The sequence below is a fragment of the Anser brachyrhynchus genome, assembly GCF_964034855.1.
Source record: "Anser brachyrhynchus genome assembly, chromosome: 1".
NCBI classification, from domain to species: domain Eukaryota; kingdom Metazoa; phylum Chordata; class Aves; order Anseriformes; family Anatidae; genus Anser; species Anser brachyrhynchus.
Window position 1 is genome coordinate 198,012,656 of NC_137694.1, and position 20,415 is coordinate 198,033,070.

The window sequence follows — 20,415 nt, forward strand, 5'->3', positions numbered from 1 at the left end:
TTGATCTGTTAAATATTAACATCATCAAAAGTCACAGGATGATTTCATGCTTTTTTCATTTCCACAGAAATAGTGGAATAAACAATTTTAAAGAATGAAAATTAGAGAAACATAGAAATTATTACTTGAGATTATTATTTATTATTTAGAAACTTACGGAAGCTGACACTAATCTGGAAGAGCCAACTAATGCTCAGCACGAGGAGAACCCATAATATTATCTCCAACTTGTCTGGCCTAGTATGTGTCTTTTACTTGGGGGAAAAGACCCCATGCGTACATACGGATGTTAGATGTTAAACTACATTAATGATAACTGAAAGGGAGCAATTTACTTTTATTATTCAATATTGTACTCCTTTTTAAAGACTGAGCACAAATGTTAAGAAACATTCACTGAACACGTATATGTTTTATACTTGAGTGATGCAGAGAAAGACAGCAAACGGGATTCTTTCTAGCCTGAGACACAGCAAGAGGGAAAGCAGCATTGTGAATTCTGCCCTGACAAGCAAACCAGAGGATCACATTGCAAAGCTGCCCTCCAGGAAGCCTGCAGGAGAAACACAAGCCTATCACCTCTTTATTTCATTTATCAGTCACAGATAATGCCTGTAGGCAAATGAAGATATAGTTAAAAAATTATCTTTTTGATAGTAATTATATCAAGGTAATTACTATCTTCTTGACAGTAATTCTGGCCCAGAAAGTCATTTTCCTTGCATGCACTGAAGTAAAGGGAAGTAGCTGATAGAGTCAGGGTCGAAGGAATTATTTTTCCAGCTGGATCACTTCTCCAACTACGTTCACTACACAGTCAGACAAACACTTGTACCAACACAACAGAGAAGACTGGACATTTTATTAAATGGTTCAGGAAAGACTCTACAAATATGCAATTAGTAAGTATCAATACAAAAACATTTTACTAGGTGTCACACCAGTTACACCCTTTTTTTTCTTTTTACATTGACAGTGGTTGGGACACAGAGCTGACTCAGATTTGGGATTGAAGCCTTGTTCTGAGAAACATTCAGGTGTTAAAAGTTTCTGTAGCAGTTATTACAACTGCTCCACAGTGAAAACACAGCAGAAAACCACACAGTGCTGCTGTCCATATCCTTTCTCTTCAGTAATAATTCCCAAGTCTAAGAGGTAAAAATCTGAACAACACAGTAGTATATACTTTACAATTTAGCATTTGTATGGTGTTATATATGGCACTGACACCAGATTTTTCTCCAGAAGAGGCAAATGAAAACCATAAGTAAAAAGTTAGTCTCTAAACTAAAATAAATGGAAGTTAGCACATTCCACAAAAATTGAAGATTCACCTAAATTAACTACGTAAAAGATAAAAACTCACACATCCCAAAGAAAAACATTAATACCAGTAAATTACTTTTCAGTTCCTTTTAAAGCATCTACTGGAGGTTAGAGTGTATCTGAAAAGTGCCCAGTTTTCTCCACAGACGTCAAAACGCAAGTTAAGATTGGAAAAATATAGCCGTCTACAGCGTATAAGGAACCATAAGTTAAATGAATTTCATCTGTATAGACAAAACTCGCAGGATCTTCCCTAACTTGATTGCAGAAACTTTTCAGATGAACGTGGTTCATTCTTGCTTTACACTTCCGCTGATTTATGGATTACTTGATACCTCTATGAGATATGATCTCTCACAAGGGTAATGACTTCAGAATCTCACTATGTCAAGGTATTGACTTGTGTTTACTTCAGAGTCTTCAGTCTGCCTACCAGTCAGGAAGATCACTTGATTGCTGTCGTTCTGTTTTCTTCTAATGGTTTGGGTTCTGAGACCAGTTCCAGGAGGACAAAAAGGATGCAGATGGTGAGGTTGAAGGCAATCTAAGCACTCCAACACTAGGAAGTGTCTATGACTTGTCCAAAGACTTCCATGAAACAGTTACAGTAAAAAGAGATGAAGCAGCAACCACTACTAATCTTTACACTCTGAGGCACAGCTGCAGTCAAATGTTCTAGACTTGGTTTTCTTATATCCAAGCAACTACCCTTTTAAGCTCTTAGACGTAGACCCTTCGTCTAGATCCCAACTTCCCTTGCCTTGAAGGCAAAAGAGGACTAGGACAATCTGCTGATGCACTGCCTGTATCTTGCTCTGCAGACCCTTTCTGTCCACTTTCAGCCATGAAAAAAGGCGATGCCTGTGGGGACAGCGAGATTTGGCAGTGATACCTCTACCATGAATCAAGAATAAAAGCCTCAGTGATGTATTCAGTAATGTGAGAATGAAAGATGAAAAGTTTTTTCTTTTGTTTACTTTAATGTTTCTTACAGTATTTTCATGTCTCACATCAGGAAGTAGAACAGATGAGTCTCTGATAAAAGACAGTGGGGGAACTGGGTAGCAAACATGGAAATATCGACAGAAATGCTTAGTCATATGTGAAGTTAGACTTGGAAGTGTTCGTTCTGGATAGTTCTAAGGAAGTAAGACTGACAACAGTTTAAGCAGGAAAATGAAAAAAAAAAAATCTAGTTTCAATGGCTGAAGCATTAACTTGCTGCTGAGGACTACAGGTCTGATGTGCCAATACTTTTACAGGGTGCTGAGGTAAGCCCTTGCACTTAATGATTCCCAGGCCTCCAAACAGCATCGGTCTAATTTATATGAAATATTGCTACATAAAGACAGCTACATTATCTCTTCTGTGACCAACAGCATATCATATGGAGAAAAGTATTCAGAAGAGACCCCATATGAAACAAAATACCACGTGAATGCTCTGTGGTCTCAGGGTTCTAACATCGCAAAATCACTGAATGGTTTGGGTTGGAAAGGACCTTTAAATATCCTCTAGTTCCAACCCCCCTGCCATGGACAGGGATTTTATGATTTCTTTATAAAGAAAAAAGAGGTTTATAAACCTTTATAAACTTCATAATAAGTGTGGAGGGAAGTCTGTGGCCCACTTCATATTATATGGGAAAAGGTTAATTCTGCTCAACAGCGTGCTGTGTCCTTAGTTATCTGATTATATGTGCCATTCCAGGGGTGGCTCGTTTTAATAGTTCATTTATTTTTCTTCAAGTGCAGCTTTTGAAATTGAATGTTTTGATGCCTTTCTTAGAAGTAGATAGCATCAGACCCCTTGTGTGAGGGCAAACACAGGACCACAATGAGAACATCCAGTTACACACACACCAAAACCCGAGATATTCTCTGAAGCATGAAGGTTATGAGATACAAAGGAACAGATGTTAGAAACAAAAACATTCATTAAGCATAGCTAGCCCCTTCTGAATTTTGTACTATCCCCTGAAGTATTTAATATTGGACAGAGTTTGAAGTAACCATACATATCTCACTTGATTCACGATGCTAGAGAAGAGACATAGAATCCTCTCTACCGTTCATCAGTTCAGAGCTACTCATAAAAACTGGGTAAATAGTAAGGAATGTAGCAGTTAAGAGTGGCCTATTTCAGTTCAAGATTCAGTAGTCTTTCAGAAATAATTAGGGAGCCACATTCAAGATAACTTAACACTCAACATATTTAATACTTCAAATTAATAGGGGATCTCAAGAAAGAGGAAGTTAAATAGCATGAACCAATCCATCTATTGGGTCAAAACAGCATTAATCCTATGAAAGGAAAAGGCATTAGTATTTTATATTACTCTCAGTACATTTCTGTTTGTTGTAAATTTTACTAACAGTATCAAATGAATAGGAAAAATAAATAATGCATGAATCTCTAAAACAAAAATGCTTATCATTTATTTAAACAGAAACAGTGTAAATTCAACAAAAGCAGAAGGAAATTATTTGAAGTAAGTTCCACTGACAAAGATCCAAATATTCACACAAAATTAAATTAAGGCAAACCTTTATTGTTCCCTAATAATCATTAGGAAATAGGAGTAATTATTTTACATTCCCTGGTGGCTTGCTGCTGAAGTCATTGGAAAGGCAGCAGGGATGAATCTGACTTTTATCTGACTTTTTATCCTATTGGTACGCTATTTGTAAAACCTAAGAGTGAGAATACACCATTAACCAACAGCATCATTAACAACATTAAATGACACACATTAATGCTGTATATTATAAAAAGTTTCTTATGAGTTATTATTTCCTCTAATTTTGTTTTAAGAGGAATTATTTGGTGCATACCTCTGTTTTTGTTTTTTTTTTTTTTTTCTGTTTTTTAAAGACTGCTACTCAATTCTTCTGCATCAGCAAATAAAAGATGAGGACAAAATATATTTACTCATAATAATCACCATTTTATTACTGCTGCCAATAATAATCGGTGCAAAGCTTTAGGCAACAGAATATTTATTTATGTAAGACACAGTTATATTTAATCTTACAATTCAATGCTTTTTTCCCCAATAATATTATTCATATTATCTTGTTTCATTATCTTCTTCCAAAGAAAACAAAACCAAGTTCCTTTTGGTTCCTTATGTAAGGACAGAAGATTTACTAAGCACCTCTTAGACTATTTTCTGTACCATTAGAAATAATTGTATATTCAGCAGGAAAGCACTCCAGCACATCTCTCTGCATTCACTAAAACACAATAATAAGTTTATCTCTGAAGAATTTAACAGGCAGTTACCAGAGCTACTCAGATAAGAAATAAATTAATAATATGAATCTGCACTTTCCACATTTGAGTCTGATTCATGCACCCATACGCATGTTTGCCAGAATCATGAATTAATAATATATAAGATTTAAGGTTGGGAAACAAAATCATTAGTTAGTAAATAAAAGCAATGTCTGTCACTCCATATTCCCATATAGCCAGTATTCACTGATACAAAACTCTCTTTTATTATCACACACTTCAAGGATTAAAAGGAGGTTTTAAATTGTATGATGAAGTGTATCCATAAACAGTCATAATCCTATGACTGTAGCTGTTTTGTTCCAAGTCATTTTTACAAAATATCAAAAAGAACAAACAATATTCCATATTTATATCTACTTTTGCAAGTATTTTTATGCAAAAGTAAAGGAAATCAATTTCTTAAAGTCCTGCATGCCTTCTCTCAAGCTTTCCAGTCAGCTGACGACTTTCTCTAAAATCATGACTAATCTGCAGACTGCCTGGCACGAAGTGCTTCCAGCAGAGGAATCAAAGTGTACACATAATGCTCCAGACTTCCTTGGAAATGGGAAAAAAAACGTTTTTAAGATTTCACAGTGAAATCACAAAACTGTGAAGCAGAAAACTCTTATTACAAGCTATCTGTTCAGCATCCAGCATGGCATGCTGATCCTAACAGGGACCTCTGGATTACCTCTGGATTCTATGATGGCCTGCACAGAACTTCAGTAAGAGATCTGGAGAATCACAACGGTCCCACTTTTTGGATTGCTTTTCTTTTCCTTTTTTTTTTTTTTAAGCCCTTACAACAAAGATGTATACCATAGAATTCTAAGACATACATTCATTAAAGTAAGAAAAGCTGCAAAGTAATGGGTTTCATTTTCTTTTCCAATATGGGCAGAGTGCCAAGAGACCCTGTATTTTGTCTCTAAATACATCCTCCTTCCCACCTTTTATTTTTCTGCATTCAGGTCACCAGGGAAGGGCAGATCCAGACCACATCTTTAAGTAAGTACACTGCACTTCAGCAGTCAGTACAGCAACAATGCTTTGGGTACTTTTGTTGAGTATTTAGAACTTGGTGATCTCAGGCTAGAACAATAAATAGCGCAGTCCAGGTATAGTACACACAGTGGAAAGCATTTCTATCATGTAAATGCCATCATAATGTGACTCTCTGGGCATAAACTGAGGGGAAAAAAAGAAAAAAGAAGCAAACTCCTTTTCACTTACGAAATTTGCCCCTAAAGAAGGGATTGAGCACAGGAACTATGTAGAGATCTAGACAGAACAATATTATACTATTTATTTTCTCAAGACTCAGGTTCTCATTTTTGCATTTGGCTCCTACATGGCCAACTATTTAAGAAAGCTTAACCTAAAGAAAAATTAAATAAATTCCAACAACTGGCAGACCAAACATTAAAAAAAAAAAAATGCTGCATTTGCTGAATTTTCTTGTACAAATATCACTGCCATGATAACTGTATCTTCACAATGCTCTCAGCACACACATTCAGTTTGAAAAGAACAATGTTTTCAAACTCAGTGAAAAGCTGTGTGTGAATGATTTCCCAAGTGCAGAGTCTCTACACACGAACGCTATTTGCCACTTTATTTGCAATGATCTGATGACTGCATTCTACTAAACTCACAGCAATTTGTAAAATATTCTTCCATAAGACTGAAATCTCATCTGAGTCTCTGACCCTGCAATGGGATCCAACAGCTCAGTTCTTCAATCCATGCATACCCACTGTCACACCAAAATAAAACAGTATCTATTTACACACTGGAGGGAAGGGATGCCATCCAGAGGGACCTGGACAGGTTGGAAAGGAGCGCCTGTGCAAACTTCATGAGGTTCAACAAGACCAAGTGCACGGTCCTGCATCTGAGCTGGGGCAATCCCAGTAACAAATACAGGTTGGGTGGAGAATGGATTGAGAGCAACCGTGAGAAGGACCTGGGGGTGTTTGTTGATGAGAAGGTCAACATGAGCTGGCAACATGCGCTTGCAGCCCAGAAAGCCAACCGTATCCAGGGCTGCATCAAAAGCAGCGTGGCCGGCGGGGCGAGGGAGGGGATTCTCCCCCTCTGCGCTGCTCTCGTGAGGTCCCACCTGGAGCCCTGCGTTCAGCTCTGGGGCCCCCAGCACAAGAAGGACATGGACATATTAGAATGAATCTAGAGAAGGGCCACGAAGATGATCAAGAGGCTGGAGCACTTCTCCTATGAAGACAGGCTGAGGGAGTTGGGGTTGTTCAGCCTGGAGAAGAGAAGGCTCCGGGGAGACCTTACAGCAGCCTGCCAGTACCTAAAGGGGGCTACAGGAAAGCTGGGGAGGGACTCTTTGTCAGGGGGTGTAGGGATAGGACAATGGCTTTAAATTAAAAGAGTGGAGATTTAGACTGGATATTAGGAATAAATTCATCAGTCAGAGGGTGCTGAGGCACTGAAATAGGTTGCCCAGGGGAGTTGTGGAAGTCCTGTCCCTGGGGTTGGAACTAGATGATCTTTAAGGTCCCTTCCTAAACCATTCTATGATTCTGTTTGTTTGTTTTTCACTTTAGAAAATTAATGTTTTTTCCCCTTTTACTCCAATGGCCTTGCTACGAGATATGAAGTAAAACATTACATGAAGAGATCAAATTATAAACCACAGAGAAGCCAGAAACTTCTAAATGTGCCAAAGGAATGAATCATCTGAGGGGGAAAAAAATCAAAAAAAGAATGAAATCAAGGGAAATTATGTACATGTATCAGGAAAGACTAACCAGTTTAAAAAATAAAACGTTCACATCTTCATTGCTTTTCCTTTTTCTAATAGTTAGCTCAAAATAATCTTTAACCTAAACTGGAAAGCTATTCATCTAAAACATTGTTTAACTAACTAACTACTGTGTGTTCTGGTAAACATGTTTTAAGATGGTAAATTCCGAACACTCACCTTCCCACACTCCCCTCTCTGTACCATATACCCAGCATGAATAAAAAATACATCAACCAAAAAATTTTTGGCATCGACCAAAAAAATTTTCCATTTTATCACTTTAGGTGAAACTATGCAATTCTACCACATAAATGTTTATGATTTTGCCACTTTAAAATATGTATGTAAACAGAAATAGTGGGAGACCTATTCTATGGTTTAATGCTCCTAGAAATAAGAGAGCCTTATGTAAGCCTCTTCTTGGATTAATAAATTTCCCCCTAATGTGAGTCAGAAAAAAATTTTCCTCGCCTCCCTAAGTACTCATAAGAGGAAGGAAAACAAGAATAGACAGCCATTGAATGGATTTGAGTTGGTTAATCTTTCACAATATTTAAAAAAAAACAAACACCCTACTAACGTTAATCCTTACAAATCTTCTTTATTCATGACTGACTTCCATGGAAGTAAAAATGTAGTTGCATTGTTTATGTGTAACTTTTAAAAAATACTTCTAAGAGAATACATTTCAAACTTCTTTAACAAAGTTACATGTGAAGAGGAATGTAAATGAAAGCATAAGGCAGATTCATCTGTATGGAAACAAAGGGAATACAAATAATACAACAAAGGACAAATCTGACAGGTTTGATCTATAAATTATTGTGCATGAGTTTCTCAGAGGTGATGGATTTGGTCTCTTTTCTTAACACTTACCATATTTTAATTACTATTATACGTTCACTGGACAATACTCAAAAAAGCATTTAATTAAACAAAAATACCAATTTTTTCAATTTTCAGACATTTGTTTAGTGTTTACTCCATTGCTAACAAGTGAAGATGTGGAAAAGGAAAGGTAAAGCAACATTAAAAGCCTATTGCGGGGAAAAAAAAAAGTGAAAAAATAATTTTTAGATTGGTGCAGAGTATTTGGCTGAACAATCCATTAAAAATTGCTGAAGTCTGTGTGAGCACATTTCTGCCTTTACACAACTTCAAATGATTCTTATGAAATGCTTCACACTAACTGCCCAAATAAAATAAAAATCAAAAGCACTTCAGGAGGAGTGGAAGAAGTACTGTTTTACATAGAAAGAGGGCCAACAAAAAAGATTTTTGCCAGCAAACTTACCAGTCGTCTCCTTTCCTCTTCAACAGCAATCAGGAGCCGAGCAAACTCTTTCAGTGACTGAGCTGAAAAAAAGTCAAGAAAAAATGTCCAGGTCAACATTACACTTCAAGATCAGGTAAGTCCGCTAACTGGACTGATGTTGTAGTGACAAGATACAGTTCTTATACAGTATTTCCCTGCAATCCGTAGTCATTAAATGAAGCACAGACTGAAGCAAGCAGCAGGGTAAAAAGAAGTAAAAAACAAAAGAAAAGAATCTGAGTCATAAGAGTTGCATATTTAAAAAACACAGTTTTAAAAGGTACATGGCAAACTGATTATGGTGAAATGTGCCAAGATCAGTCTCAAAACAAAGATTCACACATTCAGCCACAACATTTACTTTTGCAGTCTCTTTCTGCTGCTTGAGTGCTAACAAAAATCTTGGGTTTCTCCAATTATAGTGTGGCAACAAAAATTACAAAGAACAATAAAAAACATTCAGGCAAAATATTGACAGTAAAGATTTTAGACAAATTCTGCTATAATTGTAAGAGAAGCTTTCCTCACAATTGCCTTCAAGTATGAGTCAAAGGGCTATTCTGGAAATCAACAGAAACGTAATGAAAGTATTAACACATACAACTAGGCAAGAAAATGGAAAATGCTTCAAAAATTGTTAAGGCTTCATTCAAATGAAACAAGTGGTACAAATCTCTCTACAAAACTCCTATCTGGCTATTTATGTTACTTTTTCAAGGGCATATGGGTTATTCAGAATTCAGCATCACTGTTCCACAGACAAAAAAGACAGAGAAGAATCTCAGGTGAAAAGCAAAATAGCTCTCTTGACCTTCTCCTGATGCATAAGCAGTAATTGCTGCCAACGACAGGATGCTGCATTTGACATCTCTGATCTCAGAATACACATTCATAACCCCTACAGCTTCCCAAAACAAACTCAAGATGATCTAAATCACTTTCTAAATAGGAGGGAAGGGATGTGTGTTAAAAAATTGTAACATAATTTGTAGAATTTCCTAAAAGAACAGGCTTGAAAGGAAGAAGAAAAAGTCTTCACAGCTAACTAGCACACACTGGTGAAGGTATGCTAACAGAGCTCTTGTCCTCTTTACTATTGTACTGGGTTTACGTGGCAAAGTTTTGGTAGCAGAAGGGCTGCAGAGGTGGCATTTGTGAGTAGCAGCAGAGACGAAGTGACAGGGACTGACCGCAGCCCCCATTCACCTATGCTGCTTGGGGAGAGGAGGTGGAAGAGGGTGGATGGAGTTTTAGTTGGTTTTTAGTTCTCACTGCCCTCCTAGTCTGCTAGCAGTAGACAGTAAATAATATTAATCTCCCTATGCTGAGTGTGTTTTGCCTGTGATGGTAACTGGGAAGTGATCTCCCTGTCTTTATCTCAACCCTTGAGCCTTTTTTCATCAAATTTTCTCACCTTGTTCCATTGAGCAGGGGGAGTGAGAGAGTGATAGCGCTTATCTTTCTATCGACGTGAAACCACCACAACTATTTTTCTATCTTAAATGTTTTTACCAGATTTGTCACTAATAATATGGCTTCAGCCCGTTAATAGAGTACATTTTCTGGAGGATCCACTGTGTTCCTTTACTTAAGAGGAAACAAGTATCTAGCTTGCCATAAGTCTATTTTCAGCATACACGAGTTGCTACTTAGTTTCTGGACCATACCCAAATTTTTGTTATCCTTTATCCCATCTGGACCTTGCAGAGGTCACCCTTGCATTCTTCTTGTTCTCTTTTAACTTTTACAGCTGAGGAACATTTCACTGTTTGTTCCAATTTCTTCTGCAAGACCTTACATAGTTTATTTTTTGCAGCTGTAATGGTATACCTGCACATCCTGACCTCTAATTCATTCTTTGCTGACAAATCCTTCCCATCATTACTCATGAACTTTTCATTTAGTCCAAATACACCTGGTAATTTAGACAGTTGTCCTGTTGGGTCTTGAACCTTTTCCTTTAAGATTTTCCCTCAGATCACAAATACCAGAAAATAAATTTTGGCACCTTTATAAGTAAGTGAAATCCTAGTCCTCTTGTACAAGCTTTTTAACTCATCTTACGTCTTCATAATAAAACCTTAGTCTGCTATCGGCTAAATTAGCTTATTCATTTATAATCAACTCATAACATCACAGCGGTCAAAAACAAGTAAAGAAATACATGATTAACTGGTTAATACATGATTGACTGCTTAAGTTACCTGATAAGAAAATTGAAGAGAGAAGCTCTGAGTAGAAGGACCTGGGGGCGTTGGTTGATGAGAAGCTCAACATGAGCCAGCAATGTGCACTTGCAGCCCAGAAAGCCAACCGTATCACGGGCTGCATCAAAAGCAGCGTGGCCAGCGGGGTGAGGGAGGGGATTCTCCCCCTCTACTTTGCTCTCCTGAGACCCACCTGGAGTACTGCATTCAGCCATGGGGCTCCCACCAAAAGAAGGACATGGATGTGTTAGAATGAGTCCAGAGGAGGGTCACGAAGATGACCAAGGGGCTGGAGCACTTCTCCTATGAAGGCAGGCTGAGGGAGTTGGGGTTGTTCAGCCTGGAGAAGGGAAGGCTACTGGGACACCTTACAGCGGCCTGCCAGTACCTAAAAGGGGGCTACAGGAAAGCTGGGGAGGGGGCCTCTGTCAGGGGGTGTAGAGACAGGACAGAGTAGTAGCTTTAAACTAAAAGAGGGGAGATTTAGATTAGATATTCAGAATATATTCATTAGTCAGAGGGCGGTGAGGCCCTGGCCCAGGTTGCCCAGAGAAGCTGTGGATGCCCCATCCCTGGAGGTGTTCAAGGCCAGGCTGGATGGGGCTTTGGGCAACCTGGTCTGGTGGGTTCCGACCCCCAAATCCCCTGATCTTTAAGGTTCCTTCCAACCTAAACTATTTTATGCTTCTATAAAATCTGTTGACTGTTATTTAAAATATCTATGTACCCATTACCAAACCCTATGACCAAAATAAACAACTAGCCAAACCCACAAATAGTAAATAATTTTCATACTGGTATCCCCTTAAATTTAAGGAAAAACTATCCTTGCCTGTAGAAAACAGGACAGAGCTAGTTCCTCCTTTCTTGCACATGTGGCTGAGTGATTCTTTACCCACCATTAAAAAAAATAATCTTTTCAAATAAACTAGATAAACATGTTGTTTGATTTTTATTACCTATTCAGGGAATTAGGAGGCACTTTAGAAAAACAGCTGAATTTCTAGTAAAGCCAGTAAGATAAATTGTTTCCAGATTATTTCAGTGAAATAATTGGTAATTTTTAACCGCAAGATGATGTGTTACTGCAGTCACATGTTAAAACTCCATTCCCCTCTCCTTTTTTGTGTTTTATTGTGGAGCCACTTACAATGACAGAACTATTTCAAAGAGAAATTATCATGCCAAACATTATATCTTTGTGAGGACAGCAGATCCCAAACCTCCTGAAACTGAAGTTTTCCCTACCCACATCAAGCCTTGTGGTGCTTTTCCCTTAAGGTTCTGATCACATCATTTTTTTTTTTCATCATCATCTGTAATACGAAAGTTAACATTTAACACCTTTCAGCAACCAAGCACAAATATTACCAATTCCCAGCCCCATGATATGAACAGGAAATAAAATATGCTCTCTGGTCAGACAACATTCCATATTTTAAGAACAAAATGTTACTTAAAAAAAGAATAGTAGAAGAATAGTAGGATGTTGAAACCAGGCAGAAGGACAGCAGAAAACTGTGAGGAGTGGGGGAAAAAAAAAAAAAAAAAAGGCAGAAAAAGCAATAAAAGAAGCTTTTGATGCATCTTAACGAATCCTCTTAGTTTCGTGGTATAACTATTGTTTTTTAATTTCTAAATCAAAACTTCTGCTTAGAGTTTAAGAACATATTCTGCAAGTGTGCAAATCTACATTAGCATGCTATACATTGAGGAAATCTCACAGTACTAATTAACATACAGCGCCTCAGCTAAAGACTGAGAAGCTGCTGCCATCCTCCCATCCCCAGTGTCTCACTTTTGGGTGGGATTGAAAAGGTCCAAGGTTCATTGTGAGCACAGAAACTACACACTTCAGCAGCACTAAGGCAAGTTACTTCCCTGACCCCAGAAACACCCTTGCTGCAGAGACATCTTAACATTGGTACAGAGTACACTGCTGCTGTTCATTGCCCAACACTCACATTCGTTTCCTTTTTGCTTCCCAGCACAGGAGGTGCAAAGGGGAAAACACTCAGCACATTGTGTAATTCAGAGAGCACTGAAGGATGCGCTACCTGCACACAGACAGTGCTCAGTAGCGGGGCTGTCTCTGGTGACCTCACTGGCTCTTCTATCCTTGCAACGACACAAAAAAGCTTTTACCACCACTAGCTACCCTACAGTACCAACGAGTATCGCAGTACTTCTGAATCTTTTATAGTATTAAGCCCTTCTTCCTATACATTCCCCACTCAGTCTGAGCTCACTGTAAGGCAGGGTATGTCCCCACAGAACTTCATCCGTGTTGGAGGCTGCAGCAGAAGGTAGTAAAGGGAGGGCAAGACAATCCTTGCTCCTGTATCTCCCCAGCCCCTTTTCCCTTCTCCCCTCCCTCCTTTCCCTCAGACCACTTGTTGTTGTATATATATTACGGTTCTGCCTCATTTGTGGACTCGGCTGGACAGACAGAGGTGCACAAAGCAGCCCCCACCATGGGGCATCAGGACTCCTGTGAGAAGCTAGCCTGGGCAGGCAGACATCCCTCGGAGATCACTCAGCAGTGGTGGTGTTTCACTCAGCAGAGAACAAGAAACTAACAGATATTTAAAAAATAATAACTTGAGACACTTTGTGTAGTTAAAAGACAGAAGACCTCAAAATCAGAATTGCGTGTGTCAAACATGGCCAGTTCCAGTCTGTCAGTCAGTCCGTGAATTCCACACAAACGTCACAACCTTCCCTCACTAACTGCAACTCGCAGTTTTGAACCAGAATAGGCTTGGAGGAATTAAAATGAACTTTGTAAATATAAAAGGGGTGAGAGGGAATAAGAGTCGAGATACTTTACAAGAGGAAATGCCGTGGGAATGTGCTGATAAGAAATAAATCCTGAAAACATATTGATAATGTAGAGTACAATATGTAACCTAAAATTTTTAATATTAAGGTATTTTTAATTATTTTCACAAAGCAATTGTTATTGGTAGGCTGTTTAAGTAAAACAAAGTGCTGCCTTAATCTAGTTAGTAACACTTTATTCCCCCAAAGTCATTAGCTTACATAATCCAAATTGTTTTACAGTCTGCTTTTTATTTAAGGGTTATTCAAAGGATTTGTAAGATACACTTGGCATTAAGATAGAAACGATGTCTGTGAAAAGCAACTCCCAACAAGTAAAAACAATTGTATATTTACCCTGCTGTATACTTGTGGTCTCATTCATCACAATTAAAACAGGTCACCAGCTGTTTTCTCTGGAGTATTCCCAACCCAGCAATAATTTGCTGCAAATTTTTCCTTGTTTAGGAGAAATAGCTCCTGTTATTTTATTTAAAAAAAAAAAAGTTTGCTTCCATATGAAGCAAATTAATTAAACACTACCACCAGCTTAAACCATAATGGTGTAGATCAGCAATGTCCTTTTCTGCAAAACTGAGTGTTCTTTGTTTTAATCCTGATCATTTCAAACATACCGTATGGCTCTAGAAACGTCTCCACTTGGATATTTAAAAGAGAACCAAAGCTTAGCGTAGGATTGAGGGAGATTAAAAAAAAAAAAAGATAAGAATTCCTTTATCTGAATTTATAAAATGCATATTATCAAGAATATACTTTCATGATTTAGAATTCTCAGGGAAAAAAAAAATAATAATTTTTATGAACTTTTTGTTATGTACTTGTGTAGAGAACACATCACCTTGAAACAACATGCCTGGGGACACTACTGAAGCAACTCTATTGATAATTAGTTTAATACTACAGTACAGCATTGCACTGCACTGTTCATGTTACATTCATTAGCTTTGAGGCTGTCTAGATTTAATGAGTAAAGGAAAGCAACACATATGAAACCCAGAAGTAGTTTTATATGACCGGTACCTAATTCAAAGATACAAAACCAAGTTTGCAAGGTAATGTTCAACCGAAGTTAGAACGAAAAGTTACATGGAAGACAGAATAAAAATAAATGCTTTTTGTGTGAAATGGACAGTTCATTTAACTTACCTATACTGACCATTTTAAATAATGCACAGACAATTTTCAAAAACTCCAAAGTACACTAAACAATATTTCATAGTATTTTAAGCAGCTATCACCATTATCTTCAGGCATGTGAATGCCAGGATGGAATAAATATACATACAGAAATACGTCTTGCTGTCATATTAGTAAGACAATCCAGTTCAGTGAAGGTGTAAAAAAAAAAAAAAAACTGCAAGCCTGGCAGAAATTTCCTTACATCTTCTTGATCTGACTGAGGCAATGACAGCACAGGGCTGTTCCTTGCACCCAGACGCTGGCAGGAAGGTCAGCCAAGTGCATCCTCTCTCCAGAACCAGTCACCGCTAGCGCAGACATGCTACAACAGGCTCTGAGCTCCTGCTGGAGCACGAACATCAACTAACGCCTCCGAGGGAGTTCTCCTCAGTAAGTAATGTATTACTAAATCAGAAATCAAGACGGACGTAAGACCCACAAGAAAATTTCCTAAGGATTAATGCTAGTTTACTAGACTTCAGTGACAAAGCAGAATAGACATAAGATCCCCATGAGTAGGTGGGAGGGCTGGGAGATGAAACTTTCTTTTCCAGTTCTGAAATGAAAGTAAATACATTATTAAATAGTTACTATTTCACAGACACAGTTCTAGAGCTTTTAATGACTAGCCTTATTTGCAGCCACAAATGCTATTTCAAGCACTTTTTCAAAAGCCACAACATCAAATAAAATTTCCTTCTCTCTTTCTGTGGCTTTAAGCCATACTGAAAAAGCACAGGGAAGGGAAGAAAAAAAAAAGTAGGGTAAAGGGAGCAACAGATGGTTTCCTAAGCAGACAGGAGAAAAAAAAAAAAAGATTTCAGATTAACACTGGCAGGCCACCACAAGTATCTGGAATAAATACTCAATAATCTGCTTTCTCAGTACTTTATACCTAACACAAACTTTGAATGTCATAAAAGGCACATGGGACTTGCAGCATATCTCTGAAGGTAACTAAATGGTATGTCTCAAAATGTCACCGCTGTGGCAAGTTTTCAAGTGCCAAAGCGTAAATCCAAAAGAGAACTGTCTTGAACTAAGGCCCCAAAAGCGCATCGTTCTCTTTGTTTTTCAGTATGTTGACTACAAATTTAAATACAGCCCTGTCTGGCAGGGCACAGACTTCCTTTAGATCCATCAAATCTGGACTGATTTACCAATTCTTTTTTGTCCTTTATTCTACTGAATGAAGCTTAAAATATTGGAAACATACAGCTATCTACAGCTTTGGAAGGAAATTCAGGTGCAGTTTAACCTAAAAGGAATGAGTTGCAGGATCAGCGCCTTAGCCTGCAAACTCACGGCATAAGGAATAAAGCATGCAATTTATAAATATTTCATAACTAATGCTGAGTGGGCCTGAGTCGTGCTGTAGTATAACTAACAAAATAGTAGTGTAAAACAACTGTAACATATTCCTACAAGAAATGCTACTTTTTTATAAACAGATTTTCAGGAAAGGTATATTTAAATAAGTATACACCTGCTGAATCTTCCCAATTATTGCTCATGTTTTCATTTTCCTTGGCTGCTTCTATTTCTTCTGCCACTTCTATACCCAGGGTTCCATTTCCCTCACTTTCCAAGTGGCAACACTTTTGGAGAAACTTCAGTTCAGAAGACTGAGATCTGTACCATAAATAATATTTACTGGGAAACCAGAGGAGAAGACAAATGAAGAAGAAAAGAGGACAAAGTGGACAGGATTTGAAACTGTTGTTTATTTTGCTAATTTCATTGTCTTCTGGGTTCAATTTCTCAGATATTAGAGGAAACTGAGTAACCGCTTTTTTGTTTAGGCTTAAAGTAATATTGTTTGTGTATTTATGTTAATTCCAGTTTGTAAACTAACAGCATGTCTGATAACCTCTAGCTCTTGGCGGAACAGTGGTATCAAAAGAGAAGTTATGTTAGAAATTTCCACCATGAAAACAAAAAAAAAGGGGGGGGGATGGGGGAGAATAGCAAAATAATGGTTCATCTCTTTATGGAGTTTCAGTATTGTTTAACTTTGGAAAAATAATATTGGAATGGCTTTCTTAGCCTCCATTTGGTTTCTTTTATTTCCCTAATCTGGGTATCAGATTTTATGGATCTGTAATAAGGACCTCATGCATTCCTTCAGTCTGTGTTTACATTTACCACAGCCTCCAAAAAGAATAGAAACAAAACTATTTGTACCTTCTTGTAACACGGTGAAATATACTTCTTGTAGTAAAACACAGGCTGAAGGAAAGATTCAACCGTACAGGTTTTAAAACAACATGGAAATACCCCGACAGACACCCTCAAATTGACAGCAAATTCTGCCAGCAGACAGTGGTTTAAATTCACAGTCCCAATAACCACAAATTGCCTTGAAGAATTCCATTGTGGGAAGGTACACAAAGGTACGGGCAACTCGATCTACTCTGTACGGCTCTCTGGACAAAAGCAAAACATACTTAGAATGGACAACGTGAAGCAAGTTCAGATTCAGTAGATGAACATCCTCACTCTCTACTCTGTAATTAAAATGGTTAGCAAACTTGTAAGGGTTTAATCCGATGCTTTTTATCAATTAGAACCACTGCATTTATTTTAATCTTTCAGATTTTGAAGCAATTTCTACCTAACCCAGACTTTGAATTTTCCACTCTGATTAACTAAAAATAAAAAATTCCACCCAATTTCAAGGATGGTTTATGACAACTTAATACAGACATGCCTATAAGAAAAATAAATAGAAACAATAGAGTACTCTAAGAGTACAATCCTCCCAGGGAGCACAACCTAAAGTGTTAATCTTGTTTACCATGGCAATTTCCACCTTGAATTGTGAGGAAAGGTATTTTGCCAAATTTTTCTCAGTTCTTGAAAATAAGTGTGCTACTTTACAGGAACAAATCTGAATTTGCCAAACAAAACCATTACACACCAGGAAGGAAAAGAAAGTACAGAAAGAGACAGACACAGAGATGAAAAACGCCTCATTTAAAACTTCTGAAAAAAAAAAAAAAAAAACTACACAAATAAGGAAACCAGAAAAATCACATAATGAAAACTTTTATGCCTGAAGTTATGATTCAGGCATTATATACCGTCCTCCAAAAAAGATTATATCTTTTACTACACACTGGCAAGTACAAACCTTATCAGAGCACAGCTACTGAAATCTGTATAACTAAAAGTAAACAAAAACTCCAGGATTTTCCCTGCTTCATTTGAGTTAAAGCGCTGTACACTCAGGGTAGGTATTCTGGTATTTTGTCCTCTACATCAGAATCTGGAGCACATTGGCTCTGCAGTATTCAGATGGAGATAGCTAGGTTAGCTCCATGTTCACCATGAAGACAAAAACAGAAATTAAACTATCACAGATTTAGAAACATTCCTACTTCTTGACCTCCACTGGTTTACAGCATTTAATCCCAATACCTATTTTAGGAAGTGTTCCCCATGAACAGACATTTAAAAACCTTTCTGTTGCTGGCCATGTACCAGGTACAAGCATTCCTCTGACCGTTCTTCTGGGTTTTGTCACACTAAAAAGGCAAGAAAAACCAGCAGAAAAGGCCAGCAAGTTCCACAGTGCAAATGGAAGCTCCTGTCTGAGCATGACAGACGTGCATCAAAGCACATACAAATAAGCACAAACATACCAAAACCACACAAGGGAACAAATCAAGACCTATGCCCAATAAAAGCCCAAAGCATTGCAAGATGTGTCTGCAATGTGTACATACTGTATTAGGCAACTGGAGTTTTAACTAAAAAGTATTTTCATCTTGCAAAAGTTAATAAGCAAATATAGCAAGGCATTTTATGATTTTTTTTTTCTAAACATATGTAAACCATAAAATGTAGGGCCTCTATTTGAAGTAAAAACCCTTTCCCTCAATAAAGAATTTTACTGAAACAAACCTTTCTCAGTGCATCTAAAGCCAGTTCCACAGTATCATACCTGAAAATTCTTTGCAATAGAAGGTGGCTGTGTCACAAATATTTAAACAAATAAATATAAGCTGCTGACAAAAACAAAAACAAAAAAACAATACTTTCAGCCAAGACTTTCATATTTTCTACCCTACTCCTTTTCAACAACAGTCTAGAAAAAGGGTATGTATGTTTATAGACAAGCTAAGCAGACTCACAAGAAAGTCAGGTTACCTAGAATCACCAGATCCACTGTCAGCACTTGTCAAACACAGCACTTGGAGAGAGAACCTTAAGACAAGCAATGTTACACAATTTAAATAAATCCAATCATTTGACTTAATATCAGTAAATTGTCATGCCTTGCTATTCATGCTGAACCTTAAAAATCAAATATGAGTAGAAAATTCTAGGCAGATCAAGCAAAATCAAAACATTTCCTATAGCCCTGAAAGATTGCTCATGTTTATAATGACAGCCTATCACACACTGTTAGATAACAAAATATTAAAAAAATAATCAATTATTCAAATTCACCACCAATCTTCTGAGACTTTATTCAAAAAGCAACTGCAATGGATCTACCCCATGTTTGTGTTCTACTCTGATTACGAAAGCAGCAAATATTTTGACAGCATACGATTTAACGTGAAGATTTATCCGTTTGCCAGTGTGAATTCTTCTCATAAAAATACATTTTATAAATACATTTTGTAAATAATCCTAAAGAATTAGTAGCTCAGCCTTACACTTGACAGACTTGCCTCTGTGTACCAGCTACTAAAACTTTGTTTTCACTGTACATATACAGGCTTCACCCTGAAACTGGAGCTCTTTGTGGTAATGTTTACAAACACAACCTGAAATACTGCCTATGGCACACACAGTTTGCAGCCCAAGAGGGCTGGACAGAGAAGAAACCAGAACCTAAGAACAACAACATGTTGATTCACCCCCAACAAAGCAGTAAGTTATCTACAACACTAGTAGGGCTTTGGTATAAAAAGCCCAACCTAGGCTCTGTCAGTCTACAGCAGCTTTCCCAAAATGTGGCATCATGACATGACAGCAGGAACATTTTAAATCATCTAAGCGATTTCTTCCAGTTCATTAGGAATATGGGACTGAACTGATCTGGATAATCCGATATGCTCACTTGCTCTTTTTTCATCTCTCCCCTTCCTTCTACACTCGTCTGAAGGAGTGGCGTCTGGTACCAGCCACTAACTCGACAAGATCCTGACAGTCTTTGAGTGAAAACATCAAACCTTCTATTTTCACCGTGTTCACACAGCAGAGGTAACCATTTCAGACAAGTGGCTGTTAAGCAAGACTTCATCTCTATGCCACTAATAGGGTTTACAATCATTGCATCTGCCAACGAGAAGTCAGCCTCTGCTTCCACCTGATGGAGCCACACGCAGGGCAGTCCTGCAGCCCAGGTGTTCCAGTGGCCTAGCTCAGCGGGGCGTGGAGAACCAGATCCTTTACCTCAGCTTCAGCCCAGCAGGCATGAAGTGACCTCAACGTGCTTTCACAAGCTGAGTTTTTGGAGACTGACTTTGAAACCCTAA

The 20,415-nt window shown here is 37.9% G+C and overlaps 1 protein-coding gene across 2 annotated transcripts in view; it reads right to left on the minus strand.

Moving 5' to 3' along the window:
* The window catches only part of ARHGAP42 (Rho GTPase activating protein 42), a 171,858-nt gene that overhangs the window by 102,150 nt on the left and 49,293 nt on the right, over positions 1-20,415 (minus strand). For both annotated transcript variants that reach the window (XM_080592385.1, XM_080592386.1), the window contains exon 3: positions 8,676-8,737. In XM_080592385.1, the coding sequence (XP_080448511.1) occupies positions 8,676-8,737 (62 nt within the window). The remainder of the gene's footprint in view (positions 1-8,675; positions 8,738-20,415) is intronic.